The 17,105-nt window shown below is 40.4% G+C and overlaps 1 protein-coding gene across 43 annotated transcripts in view; it reads left to right on the plus strand.

The window, feature by feature from the left end:
- Nucleotides 1-17,105, plus strand: part of DYRK1A (dual specificity tyrosine phosphorylation regulated kinase 1A) — a 151,104-nt gene that overhangs the window by 91,399 nt on the left and 42,600 nt on the right. For 2 of the 43 annotated variants that reach the window (XM_084992120.1, XM_084992131.1), the window contains exon 1: nt 4,287-4,345. The exons of 39 other annotated variants lie outside the window; for them this stretch is intronic. Coding sequence is in view for 2 of the 4 variants with exons in the window: in XM_084992097.1 (XP_084848223.1) it covers nt 6,083-6,119 (37 nt within the window). In the remaining 2 variants the exon portion in view is untranslated. Of the gene's footprint in view, nt 1-4,286; nt 4,346-5,970; nt 6,120-17,105 lie in introns of those variants that run through there. 2 more of the 43 variants (XM_084992097.1, XM_084992106.1) reach the window with 1 other exon arrangement.

A 17,105-nucleotide genomic window follows, 5' to 3' on the forward strand; every position in this document is an offset into this window, starting at 1 on the left:
TTTTTCTTTTGTACAAAGTCTTTGAGATCTTGTATGTGTTTTACATTTACAGCTCATCTCAGTTCCAGCTAATTATGTCTCACGCATTTGGTAGCCACCTGCGGCTAGTGGCTACTATATTGTTTAGCTTAGGTCTGCAGCATAGAAGGGGGTCAGTAAATATTTGTTGAGTGAATGAATTAGAAGATAGACTGGTTGTTAAAGGAACACGTAGAATCCAGGGAGGATATTGTTTTTAGAAATGAGGAAGTAGAGCATATTTACATGTTTGCCACAACCGGAAGGGAGAAATTTAAGTTTCTAGAAGTAACTGGAGACAGAGGGTCTAATTGATGGAGGAAATTCCCTGGAGGAAGAAGACCCTGGAGGAGGTGGTCGGAAAAGGGGTCCAACAGCCCAGATGGGAGGGTTGGGAGGTGTTTTGCCATCTTCCCTCCTTTGGAAAGGTGTTTTTTCGGAGTTCCCGTCATGGCTCAGTGGTTAACGAATCTGACTAGGAACCATGAGATTGCAGGTTTGATCCCTGGCCTCGCTCAGTGGGTTAGGGATCCAGCGTTGCCATGAGCTGTGGTGTGGGTTGCAGACGCAGCTCGAACCCCGAGTTGCTGTGGCTGTGGCCTAGGCCAGTTTGTTTAGCATAAACTTCCGATTGTGTTACATCTATTCTTTTAGCTCATTTTAGGTATTAGATGGTTGAAGGTTATTTAAAAATCTTAAAAATGGCTTCCCTAATGACTTAAAAAGAAAGGATCAAATTATGATTATTACTACTGCTTTTTAGGGCCGCAGGTGCGGCATATGGAAGTTCCCAGGCTAGGGGTCGAATCATGCTGGCCTATACCACAGCTCTCAGCACGCCGGGTCCTTAGCCCACTGAACAAGACCAGAGATTGAACCTGCTTCCTCATGGATACTAGTCGGGCTCATTACTGCTGAGCCACGAAGGGAACTCCCAAATTATTATGTTTTACACCTGAAACCAATAATAATGTTATATGTCATTTATACTTCAATTAATTTTGTTTTTAATTAAAAGAAAAAAATCATCCTTTTAGGTGGAAAGACGTGTTATTGGCATGTTTACTTTGGTGTCAATTAGAAAAGAAGTATTTTCTGTGTTGAAATAAATCAAACCTGATTTTTAGCATTATTTTTGGGAATTTAAAAAATTATTTGTATTCTACATGTCTGAGTATAAAATGTTATTTCTCCCAATTATTTCTCAGTCCTTACATATTGTCTCTCATAAGGCACACTATACTGCTCACTCTTACTCTGGGCGCTAAAAGTCTATTTGAGCATGACACATAAGCATGGAGGAACCTCTTTCAGTGGTAGTTTTGGAAGCTTATGGAGATCATTTGATGTAATGAATCTGTTCAAAGTGAGGCAGAGAAATTTAACATAAGTTTTGAAGGTTATTACATCATGTCTTTAGGTGTTGATGTTGTAAATAAAACTCATAACCTTTTTTTTTTTTTTTTTTTTGGTCTTTTTGCCTTTTCTAGGGCTACTTCCCGTGGCATATGGAGGTTCCCAGGCTAGGGGTCAAATCGGAGCTGCAGCTACCGGCCTACGCCAGAGCCATAGCAACTTGGGATCTGAGCCGCGTCTGCAACCTACACCACGGCTCATGGCAACACCAGATCCTTAACCCACTGAGCAATGCCAGGGATTGAACCCGCAACCTCATGGTTCCTAGTCGGATTCGTTAACCACTGAGCCACGACGGGAACTTCTCTCATAATAACCGTTTTGAAAAGCATTGTAATAAATAGGAATAATGAATATGCCCATCAGATTAATGGAAAACATCAACTCTTGTAATTTAAAGTTTGTAAAATCATATTGGTATTTGGGATGATATAACCAGTTATACTGTCATACAATGATTCAAAAAGTGTTGTATTTAGAATAGTTTAGAAGTGAAGGTTATGTGCTCTGGAAAACCTGGGTGACTTTAAAGGAAATCTAATGATGACAAGAAACTGGTATTGAAGATCGAAAGTAGGCTTTTGACTGTATTGTGATGGGCTCCTCTCACATGTGTAGGTAGACACATACAGGTCCACCTGAGAGATGTTACGGCTTCGATTCCAGACCTACACAATAAAGCGGGTCATGAGAACTTTTTGATTTCCCAGTGCACGAAAAGCTGTGTTTACAGGAGTTCCCGTTGCGGCTCAGTGGTTAATGAACCTGACTAGCATCCATGAGGATGTGGGTTTGATCCCTGGCCTCCCTCAGTGGGCTAAGGATCCAGCATTGCTGTGAACTGTGGTGTAGGTTGTAGATGCTGCTCTGATCTGGCTGTGGCTGTGGTGTAGGCCGGCGGCTACATCTCCAATTGGACCCCTAGCCTGGGAATCTCCATATGCTGCGGTTGCGGCCAAAAAGACCAAAAAAAAAAAAAAAAAGTTATGTTTACACTCTTCTGTCATCTATCAAGTGTGCAGTAGCATTATATCTTTCCTAAAAACTATATGCCTTAATTTAAAAACACAAAATAAATTACAACAGTAACATCAAAGATCACAGACACTATAACAAATACAATAATAATGAAAAAGTTTGAAATATTGCAAGAATTACAAAAATGAGACAGAGAGACATGAATTTAACTCTTCATGCTTTGGGGACAGCCTTATATTCCTGACTGTGGTATATGCAGGCGAATATGATAATGGCAAAGCTGGAAGTGACTAGGGAGGTGGTTATTCAGGGGTGTTCAACTTTCTTTTTCTACCCAAGCATCCAGAGCAGGTTAAGTCAACACCTGTCAAAAACTGAGGTTCTGGAGTTCCCATCGTGGTGCAGTGGTTGACGAACCCGACTAGGAACCATGAGGTTGCGGGTTTGGTCCCTACCCTTGCTCAGTGGGTTAACGATCCGGCGTTGCCGTGAGCTGTGGTGTAGGTTGCAGACGCGGCTCGGATCCCGAGTTGCTGTGGCTCTGGCGTAGGCCAGTGGCTACAGTTCTGATTCAACCCCTAGCCTGGGAACCTCCATATGCTGCGGGAGCAGCCCAAGAAATAGCAAAAAAAAGACAAGACAAAAAAATAAAACAAAACAAAACAAAAAACTGAGGTTCTCTAGGAAAAAGCTCTGGGGACGGGGAAGAGAGGAGAGTGATACATATGTTTTGAAGAAGCCCCAAATAGGTAGTGACACTTCCCAAGTGTGTGATGTTGTCAGGGTGGGGCTGTTGGGACAGCTGGCATGTTTTCCCCAGTGTCCTTTGAGCTTGGACCAGAACCCCGGGTTTCTGCTCCCCAGGCCAGTTGGTTGTTTTTCTGTCATACCCTTTTCCTTTGCTTTTTATTTTTTTTCCTTTCTATTTTCAAGAAAGTTTTAACTGTCATGTGCTTGGTAGCATGAAAACCACTGAGATGTACTAGGAAGCAGTCCTTGATAAATCATTACATTTAAGGAGGTGTCATTCCACCTAGTGCCCTTTTAGCCTTTCTCATCATCACCAGTGTTTTCCAAGTCACCTAGGCTCAAAACCTCTGGGTCGTTTTTGAAATCAGCTTGTCTCTCATTTTCCCTATTTAAACAAGTTTTTAAGTCCCGTCATTTCTCTCAGCGTCTCCTTCCCTTTCCTTTTCAACATCAACATCCTAAAGGCTTGCAGAGTTCTTTGCTTGGACTGTTGAAATTACCCCCTGATTGATCTCTGCTGGAAGATTTTCCCTGTTTCAATCCATATCAAACCTGTAAATAATAAGCTTAAATAATACAGTGTTAATTGAGCGCTTACCACGTGATGGTTACTGTTGCAAACATTTTGTACTTTTCATAGTAGTCTTGAGGTTCAAGCACTTGTTGGTAACCCATTCTGCAGATGGAAGGGGAGGCCCAGGTTGAATTATCCAGTCACTCAGTAGCTAGGTATTAAGTGGCAAAACTGAATCCAGACACTCTGGAGTGTTTAATTGTTTTAACTGAAAACATAGCTAGAGTCATGTCACTTCCTCCCTAGCACACTCTACCTATTTACAGCGTCCAAGTTGCTTACCTGGCTGAAGGACCCTTTGGTCCAGCCTGCCTGTCTGTCCCTAATCTGCTCCTCTGTCTATGCTCTGCTCTCTAGTCAGACTCGTTTTGTGACCTTTGAGCCAGTGTTTGGATGCGAAGTGGCAGTTGGTCAGGGAAAGCAGCAGAATGAAGACTGCGCGGGGCAGAGCGCAGGGGGCCCGGGGAGAGTGGGGTCCAAGCCGGGGAGGGCCCCTCACGGGAGGCTGCAGGATCGGGTGCACACTTCTAGTCTTGTCTTTTTTCCACAGGACATTTTCCTGGGTCCTTCACAAAATTCACGGGGACTAGAGAATGGCGTTTTTGTAAGGTACTTTTGTAAAGTTCGATGTGCAGTTTTTCTGTTTTTCCCAGATTCCTTTTTCAGTTCCCCTCTCCTCTGGCTGCAGCCGTAGCCGTTTGTCTGTTTTCACTAGAATTGCAGCAGGTTGGACTTGGGAGGGAACCGTCTCAAGCAGGGGCCTGTTTCCCAGCCCAGCCTCTTCCCCTTGCTTGTTCAGTTTTCTTCTCTCCTTTGCAAGGACCTGGCCGTCTTGTCTAGTAGAGCGTGTTTCCTGTGTCTCTTGAGCTCATCCCCTCTGTCCTAGAGGCTCGGATCAGAGTGGCGAGGAGAGTGGGCTCTGCCGAGCCTGCCTGCGTGCGGCTGTGCGTGCGCGTGCGGGGCCGCCGCACTTCCAGCTTCTCTGTACACAAAGTGTAACGTAGGCTGTGATGATGCCCCTGAATTCATGGAGCCTCTGTGGATCTGAGACATACTGGAACAGAATTTGGCCTGGAAGAGGAGTTCCATGAATGTTGTTACTATTTTTTACTTTTACTGCTTTTTCTTCAACTGTGCAGAACCACTGAGGGCATTCTGATAAAGGGTTGTAGAGGGGGTTCTGTCTGGTTTGGGATAATGTGCTTGTTTGAGTGGAAAGAATGAAATCTCATTGCTACCTATCTATCGACTGACTGACTTTTAGTGAGTTTTTTGAAGGTTCCCCCATATGCTTATTATTGGTTTGTGAGAATTGCATCTTTTTTCTTTTTCTTTTTGTCTTTTTGTCTTTTTAGGGCCGCTATGGAGACTCCCAGGCTAGGGGTCGAATCGGAGCTGTGGCCGATGGCCTACGCTAGAGCCACAGCAGTGCGGGATCCGAGCTGAGTCTGTGACCTACACCACAGCTCACAGCAACGCAGGATCCTTAACCCACTGAGCAAGGCCAGGGATCAAACCCGAAACCTCATGGTTCCTAGTCAGGTTCATTTCCACTGTGCCACGACAGGAATTCCAAGAATTGCATCTTTGGTCTGACTTTTTTTCTGTGAGGTTGGGGGAGGTGCAGGTCTTAGTGTTTTTAATTGTATTGTTAGAGAACTTTGTATGTTTAAGGATATTATATAATGCTTTGAACAGTAACATTTTCTAGACTGTTTTTATTTGGTATGGAACTCAGATGACAATTTGAAACACTTTTGCACAGTAGATTATGGAAGGGGGAAGATTAACAGTGAGCTCTAAAATGATGTGTTTATTTGCTGCATAAATGTACTTTTAATAAAGGATTCCTTTTTTATATTATTACATTTTATAACCTTTGTTGAACAATTAACAATTTTCTCAGTGCTTAACTTTTAAAGTGTCTCTGGTCAGATGAATATCTTGCCTTTCAGGCATTTTGTAATGGAAAATCCCTGTAAATATACAGTGTTTTAATTGGAATCACAAAGCCAAATGATTGCCTCATTGGATAATTTTAAGTGTTATGCTGCAATTCAATATAGGTACCCAACCAAGTGCTTAACTAGATTTAGAAATATCTTGTACGTTTAACAGCTGTCTACGAGAACTAAAAAGGAGGAGAGGAGTTACGTATATGGTTCTCCTCTTTTCTGCCCAAGATAGGAGAGGTGAGAGAGTTTTAAAAAGTGTATTCTTTTCCCTCAGCTGCTGTTGCTGTGTCTGCTCTGGGAGAAGGCAGAGGCAAAGATCAGGGAAGGTTTGAGGCAGCTTTTCTTTCCCAAGAAACTTTGTGTAACACCTCCAGACACCTCTTAAAGTGGCATGGTTGTGGCCTGGCTGAAGGTGATGGCAGCCTGTGGTAGGTGACATTTCCACCTGTGTTTTATTTCCTGGCTGCCTCCTTCTGTGTTCTGATTCTTCTTCCCCTGAGGGGAAGACAGCTAAGCAGCCATTGTTCAGCTTTTTAAAAGCGTCATAATACTTCAGCTTTTAGGTGTGTTGTAAGATATCATTTCTTTTCTTTTCGTACTTTCGGGTTTCTGAAAGGCAACTTAGTGTGTACAGACCCTGGCAAAGTTACAGTCAAGAGATGTGAAGAAAAAATCCTAGAACTAGGTGGGGGAGGGAGCATCTTTGGGTAATTCAGGTTTTATATATATGTACATATTCACACATTGTGTTTGTGTGTATATATATGCACATGTCTGTATACGTGTGTGTGTATAAAACATTTAAAGTTTTTTTTTCCCCCCATTTTTGGCTATCCCATAGCATATGGAGTCCCCGGGCCAGGGATCAGATCTGAGCTGCAGTTATTAACCTTATTAACCCATGTGCCAAGGCTAGGGATCGAACCTGTGTTAGTGCTTCCAAGATGCTGCCGATCCCATTGCACCACAGTGGGAGCTCCAAAAGTTTTTTTAGATAGATTGTATTTTACTATGTTTTTATGTAGGTTTTTTTTTGGAGGGGCGGTCTTTAGGGCTGCACATGTAGATTTTTTAAAAAGGAAATAAGTTAGATTCTAACCTCCATTCATTAAAATGTCTGTGAAGCTCTAAACAGATTTTCGAGCGAAACTTTCCTTTCCTCTGGCAATGACCCGTATAATTTCACATCCAGGGCGGTACTTTGCATTTACAGACGGGACAGGATGATGACTCATCACATTTCATGTATGAGGAAACTGGCTTGTTTGTCACCATGTTGCATTTGTGCCAGTGTCATGGCAAGCAGAGGTAGTCTTAAATCCTAGCTCAGAGTATTTCTGTGTAGCAAGCTGAACTCTCCAGATGTAGTTTTCATTGTACCTGTTTTGTAAATGAACATGCTCCATTTGCCTGTGAGATGCGGAAAGCAGAGCCCCAGGCCACAGGCGTCACAAAGGTGCCGATGAGATCTGCAGTTTTCCCACCAGGATGGTTTCAGTGCTCGCCCTTAACTCTCCCGCCAATAGCTGACCCGAGAGGAAGTGAATGAAAACACCGTCTTCTGACTGAGAACAGACAGTGGCATTAATTTTAAAAAAAAAGTGGCATTCATTGAATGCACATGTCACGTTAGGCTGAATTGAACTGTTTCATGTGTTGACTGCTGGCAGTCCTCTTCAGGTAACTGCATTTTCGAAACCGTCAACAAGGGTACGTCATCTGACAGGTCCCAGTAAGAGGGACAGCTGTCTGGTAACCTTGAAATGATGTCACTGTCATCATTTCTTTCATTGAAATTGTGGTTGAAAGACACGCTAGACTCTCAGGGTCTGGCTGACTAATCTGAGTGATAATAGTTTCTTAGCTTGCTTGAATTGTTTCTTGATTATAACCAGTCTGTCGATTTGAACAACTTATATCACTTTGGTAAAGCTTTTGGTAGCTTTATTTATGAAAGTTAAACTTACCGAAGGCCGAATGACTGCCGTGAACACATGAATCCTTCAGTTAAATAAGTGTTTAGCATTTATACAGGCACTCTAGTCAGGACCCCAGTTGTTTGCTCAGTTTCTTTCATATTAACCTGGATACCTGATAGAGCAACCAGCACTGTTCTGTGTAGATCTTCTAGATTCTTGAAAATACCATTTATTCTCATAGAGGTAGTATATTTTTTTCTTTTAAAATTTTTTTTAGGAGCTTTATCTCAGTTTAGCCTGGTTAGTTACCTGTTGAATAAATCATGTTTTTGTCATACTGTGGCTAGAAAGAAATTAATGTAAATAAGGTCTTATGTTTATATGTGACACGGTTTTTGTGTTGAGACACTGATAATGCCTGAAAAGGCTGCTTCAGCAGCTGTTGTCTCATCTGCTGTTTCCTTGTGCTGTTATCTGAATTCTGCTGGTGCAAAAGGCATCCTTTTCTGCCCCTCTGCAGGGCTGTCCAGTGAAACAACATCTAAAATTAAACTACCAGAAGCCAGTTTGCTTTTTGTTTCCCCTTAAGACTGGCGTAGGATGGGGTGGGTGGGTTAGAGACTGTATAAATTTAAAACAGTTATAAGCCAGCAAGGATCACACAGCTATCGTCATGAAAATAAACCATTTTAAATTGTATTTGCTTCAAACGTATTTGCCTCTGAAGCATGTTTTTGACCATCTTGTACAAGTAGCCATTATTTTGGTTGCTATGTTAAGTGTTTCTTTAGCATGTAATTTTCATAGTAAAGTTTTAGTTTTCAGTTTTGAAAAGTTTTGTTGCAGTCACTTAAATTTTTTTTTTTTTTTTTTTTTTTTTTTTTTTTTTTAGGGCCGTACCTGAGGCATGTGGGAGTTCCCGGCTAGGGGTCTAATGAGAGCTCTAGCTGCCGGCCTACACCACAGCTTCTCAGGATCCAAGCCGAGTCTGTGACCTACACCACAGCTCAAGGCAACGCCAAATCCTTAACCCACTGAGTGAGGCCAGGGATCGAACTTGCATCCTCATGGATATTAGTCAGGTTCATTAACTGCTGAGCCAAGACGGGAACTCCTGCAGTCACTTAATTGGTTAATCATACTAAAATTCATCAGCTTATATGTTTAATCTATTGCAGCATAATAATCTTCCATTTTGTGTTGGCACTTCTAAATTTTCTCCTGATGGCAGGTTCATACTTATAAATTTGTAAATGCCTATACTCTTCACACTCCATAGTCAGTTGGTTAGGCAGTAGCTACTTAAAGCATGTCCACTATGTGTTGAGCACTGTTTAAGCTCTGGAGATTGGGAAATGAACAGAGCTGGAGGACAGTAGAGTTTATGTTTCAGGAACGTTATTAACCAGGAGGCGGAATTCAGCTACTAATCCACTGGCAGTCCCTAACTAGCTACCAGGCCAAGTTAGAGAGTCACTGATCTTCATCTTCTTGGAGTGATTGGACTTGATCTCTTGAAAGGTTTAATCTCACCTCTGAAATTTCACGGCGACCTTGTGTATCTTTGTTTACCTGTCTTTTGTTTCAGCCCCAACCCCTGCTACCCATTCCTGAAAATTAAGGGCTTAAAGGCTGCTTGACACCATGTTTCCTATTAAAGGGGGAAATTGGTTTTTTACTTAAATAGGTTTATTACTGATTGAACATGTTTATTTTATGGGCCCTATAAGAAAAGGTATTTCTCTTTCCACTTGAAATTTTTATGACTGCTCACAACCCATAAAATACCCAGGTAGTATTATCCGTTTTATTTATTCTTACTATTTAAAAATATTTTATAATTTTAGAATATTAGAGAAAATATAAATTTACCCATGTTATCTGTTACATTGTATAATAATTTATGGAATCTAGCAGCTGTATCCTGAGCTGTATCCTGATTATTTTAACCCTTTTTGTGTTCCAGATGCTATTATTAAAAATAAGTTCTTAGAGTTCCTGTTGTGGCTAAGGGTTAACAAATCTGACTTGTGTCCATGAGGATGTGGGTTCGATTCCTGACCTTACTCAGTGGGTGAAAGGGTTCAAACATGGCTTGGAGCCCAAGTTGCTGTGGCTGTGGTGTAGGCTGGCAGCTGCAGTTCTGAAGAGACCCCTAGCCTGGGAGCTTCCACATGCCGTGGGTGCGGCCCTAAAAAGACAAGAACAAAAAAAAGTTCTTGACTTTTTACTTCAGCTGTAAGAATTTGGTTTGTCTTTTGTAATTGGAAGGGCTAGGGACCATTTACTGTAGGGTTAAGTAAGAATTCCTGTAACTGAATTGAGGATAATCCATCCACCCACCCATCCATCTGACCTTTTTCAGGGGTTGCTTGAGGGCTTACCACATGCATCCTTAAGTTACATTGTTTTCTACTTCTGTTTTACCTCTTTTGTCCTTGGTCTTGTGGTTTGTGTGTGTTTTGCTTTTCTATATGTTGTAAACTCCCAATATATTATGTTTTTTGCTTTAAACAGAAATTTTTAGAAAAATTTAAAATCTTAAATTATCTTTTAAAATCATTGATGAGAGAAATGTCTTTACTATTTTATCTATCTATTTTACATTTCCAGCTGGCCTTTATTCTATTGTGTAGATCACAATTTCTACCTGGAATCATTTTCCTTCTGTGAACTGTGAACAGGTTTTTGTCCAAATTTGCTGTTGACAAATTTTTTCACTTTCATTTGTCTGAAAAAGTGTTTTGCCTTCATAATTTTGAAGGATGTTTTCACTGGATATAGAATTGCAAGTTAAAGTCTTTTTCTTTTGTCATTTTAAAGATATTGCTTGGGAGTTCCCTAGTGGCCTCATGGTTAAGGATCTGACATTGTCACAGGTGGTGGCTTAGGTCACTGCTTGTGGCATGGGTTTGATCCCTGGCCTGAGAACTTATGCACGGCCAAAAAAAAAAAAAAGATACTGCTTTATTTTTTTCTGGCGTGTATGGTTTCTGATGAGAATTCAGTGGTTTTCCTTAGTGTAAATCTGTATTTTACACCCTATGGCTGATTTAAAATTTTTTCTTCATTGTTGGTTTTCAGACATTTGGTTCGTGTCTCAGTGGAATGTGGTGTTTTTATACTGCTTGGGGTTCTTTTAATTTGGGTCTGTGTGTTGATGCTTTCATTGAATTTGGAAAACTTCTATTATTTGTTCATAAATTTTTCTCCCCGAATTTCTTTCTCCTCCAAACAGGTATATTAACTTGATTAGCAAACTGTCTAAGTTTTGGATACTTCTTTTAAATTTTTTTCCATTAAATTTTATACTTGTTTTCAGTTTGATTGTTTTATATGCCTTTGTTTTTAAATTCACTGATTTTATTTCTCCCTTCGGCAGTGGCTAATCTGCCCTCGAGGTCCATTCAGTGAATTTTTTCACTTCAATTATTTTTCATTTCTAAAATTTCTTCTTGGTACCTTTTTATAGTTTCCATTTATCTAGTAAAATTTGCTGTTCCTTCTTTTATTTTGTCCATAATTTCCTCTATGTTTTAAATCATTTCTAATAATCTGTTGATTGTGTATGCACGTTAAGAATGCTAGGCTGGGAGTTTCTGTCATGGCTCAGTGGTTAACGAACTCGGTTAGTAACCACGAGCGCTTTTGGGTTCGATCCCTGGCCTCACTTAGTAGGTTAAGGATCTGGTGTTGCCGTGAGTTGTGGTGTAGGTCCCAGACACGGCTGGGATCCCGCGTGGCTGTGGCTGTGGCGTGGGCTGGCAGCAACAACTCTGATTCTGCCCCTATCCTGGGAACCTCCATATGCTGTGGATGCAGCCCTAAAAAAAAAAAAAAAGAATGCTAGGCTGTTAGGAGTGCCCTTGTGGTGCAGCAGGTTAAGGGTCTGGCATTTTCACTGCAGCAGCTTGGGTTGCTGCCATTAGCGTGGGCTTGATCCCTGGCTCTTGAACTTCTACATGCCTCCGCTCCCCCAAAAAAGATTGCTTGGCTATTGAGCATCTGGGCTGTGTTGTCCTCCTTTAAAAAGCGTTGACTTCCTGGCAGGCTGTTGGTTTACTGGGAGATCATCTTGATCCTTTGTGGTTGGTTTCAGTCTCTGTTAGGACCAGAAGGAGACAGCCTTTTTACAGGGCCAGTAGAGCTCTCCTCCTAGTGTGTGTGGATTTTCTGGGGTCTCTTGAAAGTCTGTGGGTTTCCACTCTAAGTGATTGAAATACTATCTCCCAGTCCTGTGTGAGTCTGGTAGTTGTTCAGGCCTTCAGCTCTCTGTCACTTGCTCTTTGCGTGGCCTCTTAACCTTCACCTGTTGATCGTGCAGCTTAGTGTTTGGCAGAAGAGTCAAGGGGATCCCTAGGCATAGATTAATGGAGCTCCTTATCTGCAGTGCTCCCCTATTTCTACATTCTGCCCCACAAAGTCCAGCCAACTAACTCAGCAGCCTTGAACTCTCTTCTCTTGTCCTCAGCTCAGCAAGGCCACTGTGTTCTGTTTGGTCTCCCTTCCTGTACACTGTACTCTGGAAATTGTCTCTAGATAGAAAGTCAGGGTGATCGGGGCTCACCAAGTTTTTCCTCAGTAGTCACAGTTCTGTACGGCCTATTATTCGGTGTCTGAAAACATAACATATGCTTTGACCAGTTTTATAGTGGTTTGTAGTGAGCGAGGTGTTTTGATACCAGGTATTCTAAAATGGTCAGAAGTGGAAGTCTAATAACACAAGCTTTAAAGAGAAATGTTTTTATCCCTCTCCGATTGTTTTTCTTCTTCTTTTTTGGCCGTACCCACAGCATGTGGAAATTCCCTGCCCAGGGATTGAATCCGTACCATGGCAGTGACCTGAGCTGCTGCAGTGACAATGCCAGATCCTTAACTGGCTGAGCCGCAAGAGAACTCCCCATTGTTGTTCTTCACACTTTAATGTACGGATGTAATTAATGTTCCAGACTGATAAACCTGAGCATTTATTTAGGTCTTATAGGAACAATTTCATCCTGTTTGCAGACCTGTTTTGGCCAGTAGGTTGGAATGTGAGTCTGTGTGCATATATACACATTTATTCTGTGATGATGTATATTGGCTGCTAACTAGAGGGGTAATAAGAAATCAGTTCATTTGTCCTTAAAATTAAATAGTTTATAGAATCATAACATAGTTTCACCTTAATATATATTTCTTTGACACTGCCTGTGGAGGCAGATACTATGCTATGTGCCTGGGATATAAAAATGAGTAAGAGAAATTGACTGTCAGCAATAGAAGTAGCCTGTGCTATGATTAGACTGTTCTTTTCTTCTGACTCATGAGCCCCTCATTTTAAAAATTCTTTCGTCCTTATCCGCTCAGCTTTCTCCCTCCCTTTCAGAACTGTTTCTTCACGTTCTAAATATTGAAATGATGGATTCGTTTCATTTCTTCATTGAACAAATATCTATTGAATGCAACCACATCCCAGACCCTGTTCTTGGTACTGGTGATATCTTCTTACTCGTGGACTTCCCTTCATTTACCCTCTTGATTGTGTGCCTTGTTTCCAGCCATCAGTCAAACTGCAGCTGGCTGTTCTTTTAGCAGTTCTCTTCTCTTTCATTATGGGGATGTCTTGTTGCTAGGGGTCTTGCAGGTTTCTTCCCACTTAAGCTTAGTTGCCCTTCTCTCATTTCCAAGGGGAATCTGTCTCAGAAACTTGGCCTCATAAAAATTTCTACATTTGAATGCTGTAGTTTTAATTAACTTGAATTATTTTCATTTGTTTTTGTTCTTTAATGTTGTTCTGTCTCTTTAAAATCTAATGTGGTTTAATACTGTCGCAAGGATGTCCCCATCGATACATTAACAACGAAAAGAAATTCAGTTCAGCTACAAGTGGAGCTACACGTGGGTCTTATATCAGAGATAAATGGCTATTATTTTCACTCGGGGTGTCTCCTAGGCTTTTCTGTTTGGCATTTATTTCCTCTATGTTAACCTCTGCCTTTTTGAATCTTGCCATCTCTCAGTCTCTGAGATCTGCTTATGGGATGTTTCTCTCTAGAATCAGCGCTAATATCTGCTAGTGTTAGGGTCTTTAGTTATTATAGTTTCTTGCTAGAACTTAGTAACTTGACTGTAGTGAGAAAGCTGCTTCATTTTTTGGTAAACTTTATTTACCAGCAACATTTTCTGAACTTTGAAAAAGTTAACAAAAATATATTCACGATAAAAATGATCCATAGAGTTTGGAAGGATGTAGAAAATTAAGACAGGATCCTACATTCATACTTTTCTCCAACTTGCCTTTTGTACTATTCGACAGCAACTTAAAATATTATTTTGGACTTAAGCTTTAAGTAATGATTTTGAAGATAATTTTGAATCAAGTGTTACATATTTATCATTAAAATACCCACTGTTGCAGCATGTGTTGTGGTACATTCTTGGGCTAAAATTTTTAATTTAGTTGAATAAAGATTATATGTAATATGGTAGGTACAGGTGAAACCACATGGAATTGCTGTTTGTAGGCCGAAGGAGCGCCTATACCAGCAGTTTCTTATAGGTCAACCCAGGACTTTATTATCATTGTCACCTCTGTTAAAGGAGGAACCGAGTCTTTTTTCTCATTAACATTTGGATTAAAAGGGAATATGGAAACTTGAGAAAGAATAAAAACCATGGTGATTTGCTTAATTATTTTAAAATCAGGTTGACAAATGCCCACATTAATTTGTGTTCTTGGAGCCTTATTGTAGGAGAGGAATGAATGAGTGAACACCTTCAGTGCTTTCCCAGCCTTGTGGGGGGAAACTAAACTGGAATCTGTTTTGGGGTTTCACACACAGCAGTTTGTGCTAAGAAAGGAGACGGTGGGCTTGTGGCAGACTCAGCTGTACATAGACCTAAGTTATGAGGCCTTAGTGCTAGAAGCTTAACTTTCTTTCACCTCACTAAATAACTGGTAATGCTAGTAAGTAGTTATAATACATTTTATAGTCAATAGATGGTCTAGTAAATAGCTTTTTAAAAAAAACCCACAAGTGAAAAACAGTCATTTCTTGTTGAACCACACTTAGGTTACCTGTAGCAAATTTTAAAAGGAACATTAGATTCTTTGTCCCATATCATACCAGCCTTATGAGTGGGAATATGTATTCGTCTTTAAAAAAAAAAACCCACAAACCCCAAAATCTAACTAAGAAGGTAAATCTGTTGGGGGAAAAAAAAATCCTTATGGTGTACTTTGTAATCAGAATATAGCATATTTTCGGATTATCTTCTACATGCATTAGCTGGAAAATAGGTTTCTTTTATTAAGGTGAGCAGTTAATTTTTTAAGATGCTATTCAAAGCAGCATTGGCATCACCTGGTGGCTTGTTAGAAACGTAGACTCTTAAGCTCTGCCCTCGATCTGCTGAATCAGTATCTGCAGTTTTAACAAGATTCAAAGGCAGTTTTGAAGCATGTTCAAGTTTGAGACGCACCGTTATAGATCATGAGTTACGCTGTCACCCTCACACCATGCCATAGTTATTCCTCAGTTCAGTGTGTTGAACTTAATGTATGTAATTGACTGGATCTAGATTCAGAAAATGAAACGTATTTAGGAGGACAGTTATAACTAATAAGTAGCAGCTGTCCATTTCTTTATAGTTCTTTCATAGCTGTTTGGATATCAAAAAATTATCCCCCATCCCTCCAAATGTGTTCTTGAGTCTGGTTCTACTTCCTGCTGAGTGATTAGTTGCTGTCTTGTGATCGTGTGTATATGTACACAAGTCAACAAAAGTGTATAAATTAAAGGAATAATTATATTTGGATGAGTCAAGTGTATATAATTCATATTGTAATGTGTAACTTAAAAATAATAAAATACTAAAGCAAGGGGAGGTATAAAAAGTTTAGCAGAAAACGAGAAAGGAACATAAAACACTTGGAATAAATAGAAAGGTTATTAGTGTTCATACATGACTAAAACTGCATATTGTTTTCGTAAGAAACAGACTTCAATGTAAGGAAAAATTGAAAGTTAAAAGGGTGGATGCAAAAAGTACCATGAAAGGATTAAGGAAAGGCTTGGTTTGGTCATATTAACTAATATCAGACAAGGTGAAAAGCATTGTTGGAAACAAAGAGGGGCAGATTATAATGACAAAAGGTTTTATTCATCAGAAAGGTAAAACAGCTTTGAGGTTAGGTAATCCAGTAACATAAATGGGAGACTTTTAATATACCTCTCTTGCTAACTGATAGAATATCATGAGTGCAGAAATAGAAAATGCATGTAGAAGAGGATATTTAATAAAATTAACAAACCAGGAGTTCCCGTAATGGCGCAGTGGTTAATGAATCCGACTAGGAACCATGAGGTTTCGGGTTCGGTCCCTGCCCTTGCTCGGTGGGTTAACGATCCGGCGTTGCCGTGAGCTGTGGTGTAGGTTGCAGACGCGGCTCGGATCCCGCGTTGCTGTGGCTCTGGCGTGGGCCGGTGGCTACAGCTCCGATTCGACCCCTAGCCTGGGAACCTCCATATGCCGCGGGAGCGGCCCAAGAAATAGCAACAACAACAACAAAAAGAAAAAAGACCAAAAAAAAAAAAAAAAAATTAACAAACCATTGATTAGACTGATGACAAAGAAGAAAGAGAAGGCCTTCTTAACCTATCTTTGGTGAAGGGGCTATCACTGCAGTTATATCTACATTGATTGAAAAGCTTAGAGGATGTTAACGAAGAAGTTCCAATTTAAAATTTAGACAAAGTTAACATACTATTAGAAGAATACAGACCCACCAGAAAATTTATAATCTGAATGATCATGTTAATTGTAAAACGTACCTACAAAGAAAACTCCACAAAGGTGGTTTCGTCACTGAATCTACTACAAAAGGATCATCATGACCAAGTCGTGTTCTAGGAGTACACAGTTGGTGTAACATTCATAAACCAGTCAGTGTATTTCACCACAGTAACCAAGTTATCAGGAAACTCATGTCGTTTCAATGGATGCAGAAAAAGCGTTTAGTATAATTTAGCATCTATTCGTGAGGAAACTAGAAGGGAACTTCATCAACCTGATGGTAGTTAGTAATTAAATACGTACAGCAACCATAATACTGGAGAAATGTTGAAAGCTTTCTTTCTGAGATTGGATATAAGACAGTGTACCTATATCTTCTATCACCACTGTACCAAAGGTCCCAGCAAGTAGAATAAGGCAAAGGGAAGCACAGAGGTTGGGAAGGAAAACAAAACAAAACTGTGCAAGTCCCCAGTTGTGCTAGTAGCTACTTATTAAACACTGCAGGTAAATCCATCATTACAGAACATTCTATTGGACAGCGCTGTTCAAGACTGCAGTTTCAACCCAAACCCTGGCATGAGTTTGTTTTGGTGAATTTGACGAGGTAATTCCAAAACATAGATGGACACACAAAGGGCTAAGAAAAGCTAAAACATTCTTGAAAAACAGAATTCTCTACTAGATATTAAAAATTTGAAACTATTGTAATTTAGG

Source organism: Sus scrofa, chromosome 13, assembly GCF_054392235.1.
Source record: "Sus scrofa isolate SSC_HxYL_T2T_F1_AM1 chromosome 13, Sscrofa_HxYL_maternal_Yorkshire_Landrace_v2.0, whole genome shotgun sequence".
Lineage (NCBI taxonomy): Eukaryota > Metazoa > Chordata > Mammalia > Artiodactyla > Suidae > Sus > Sus scrofa.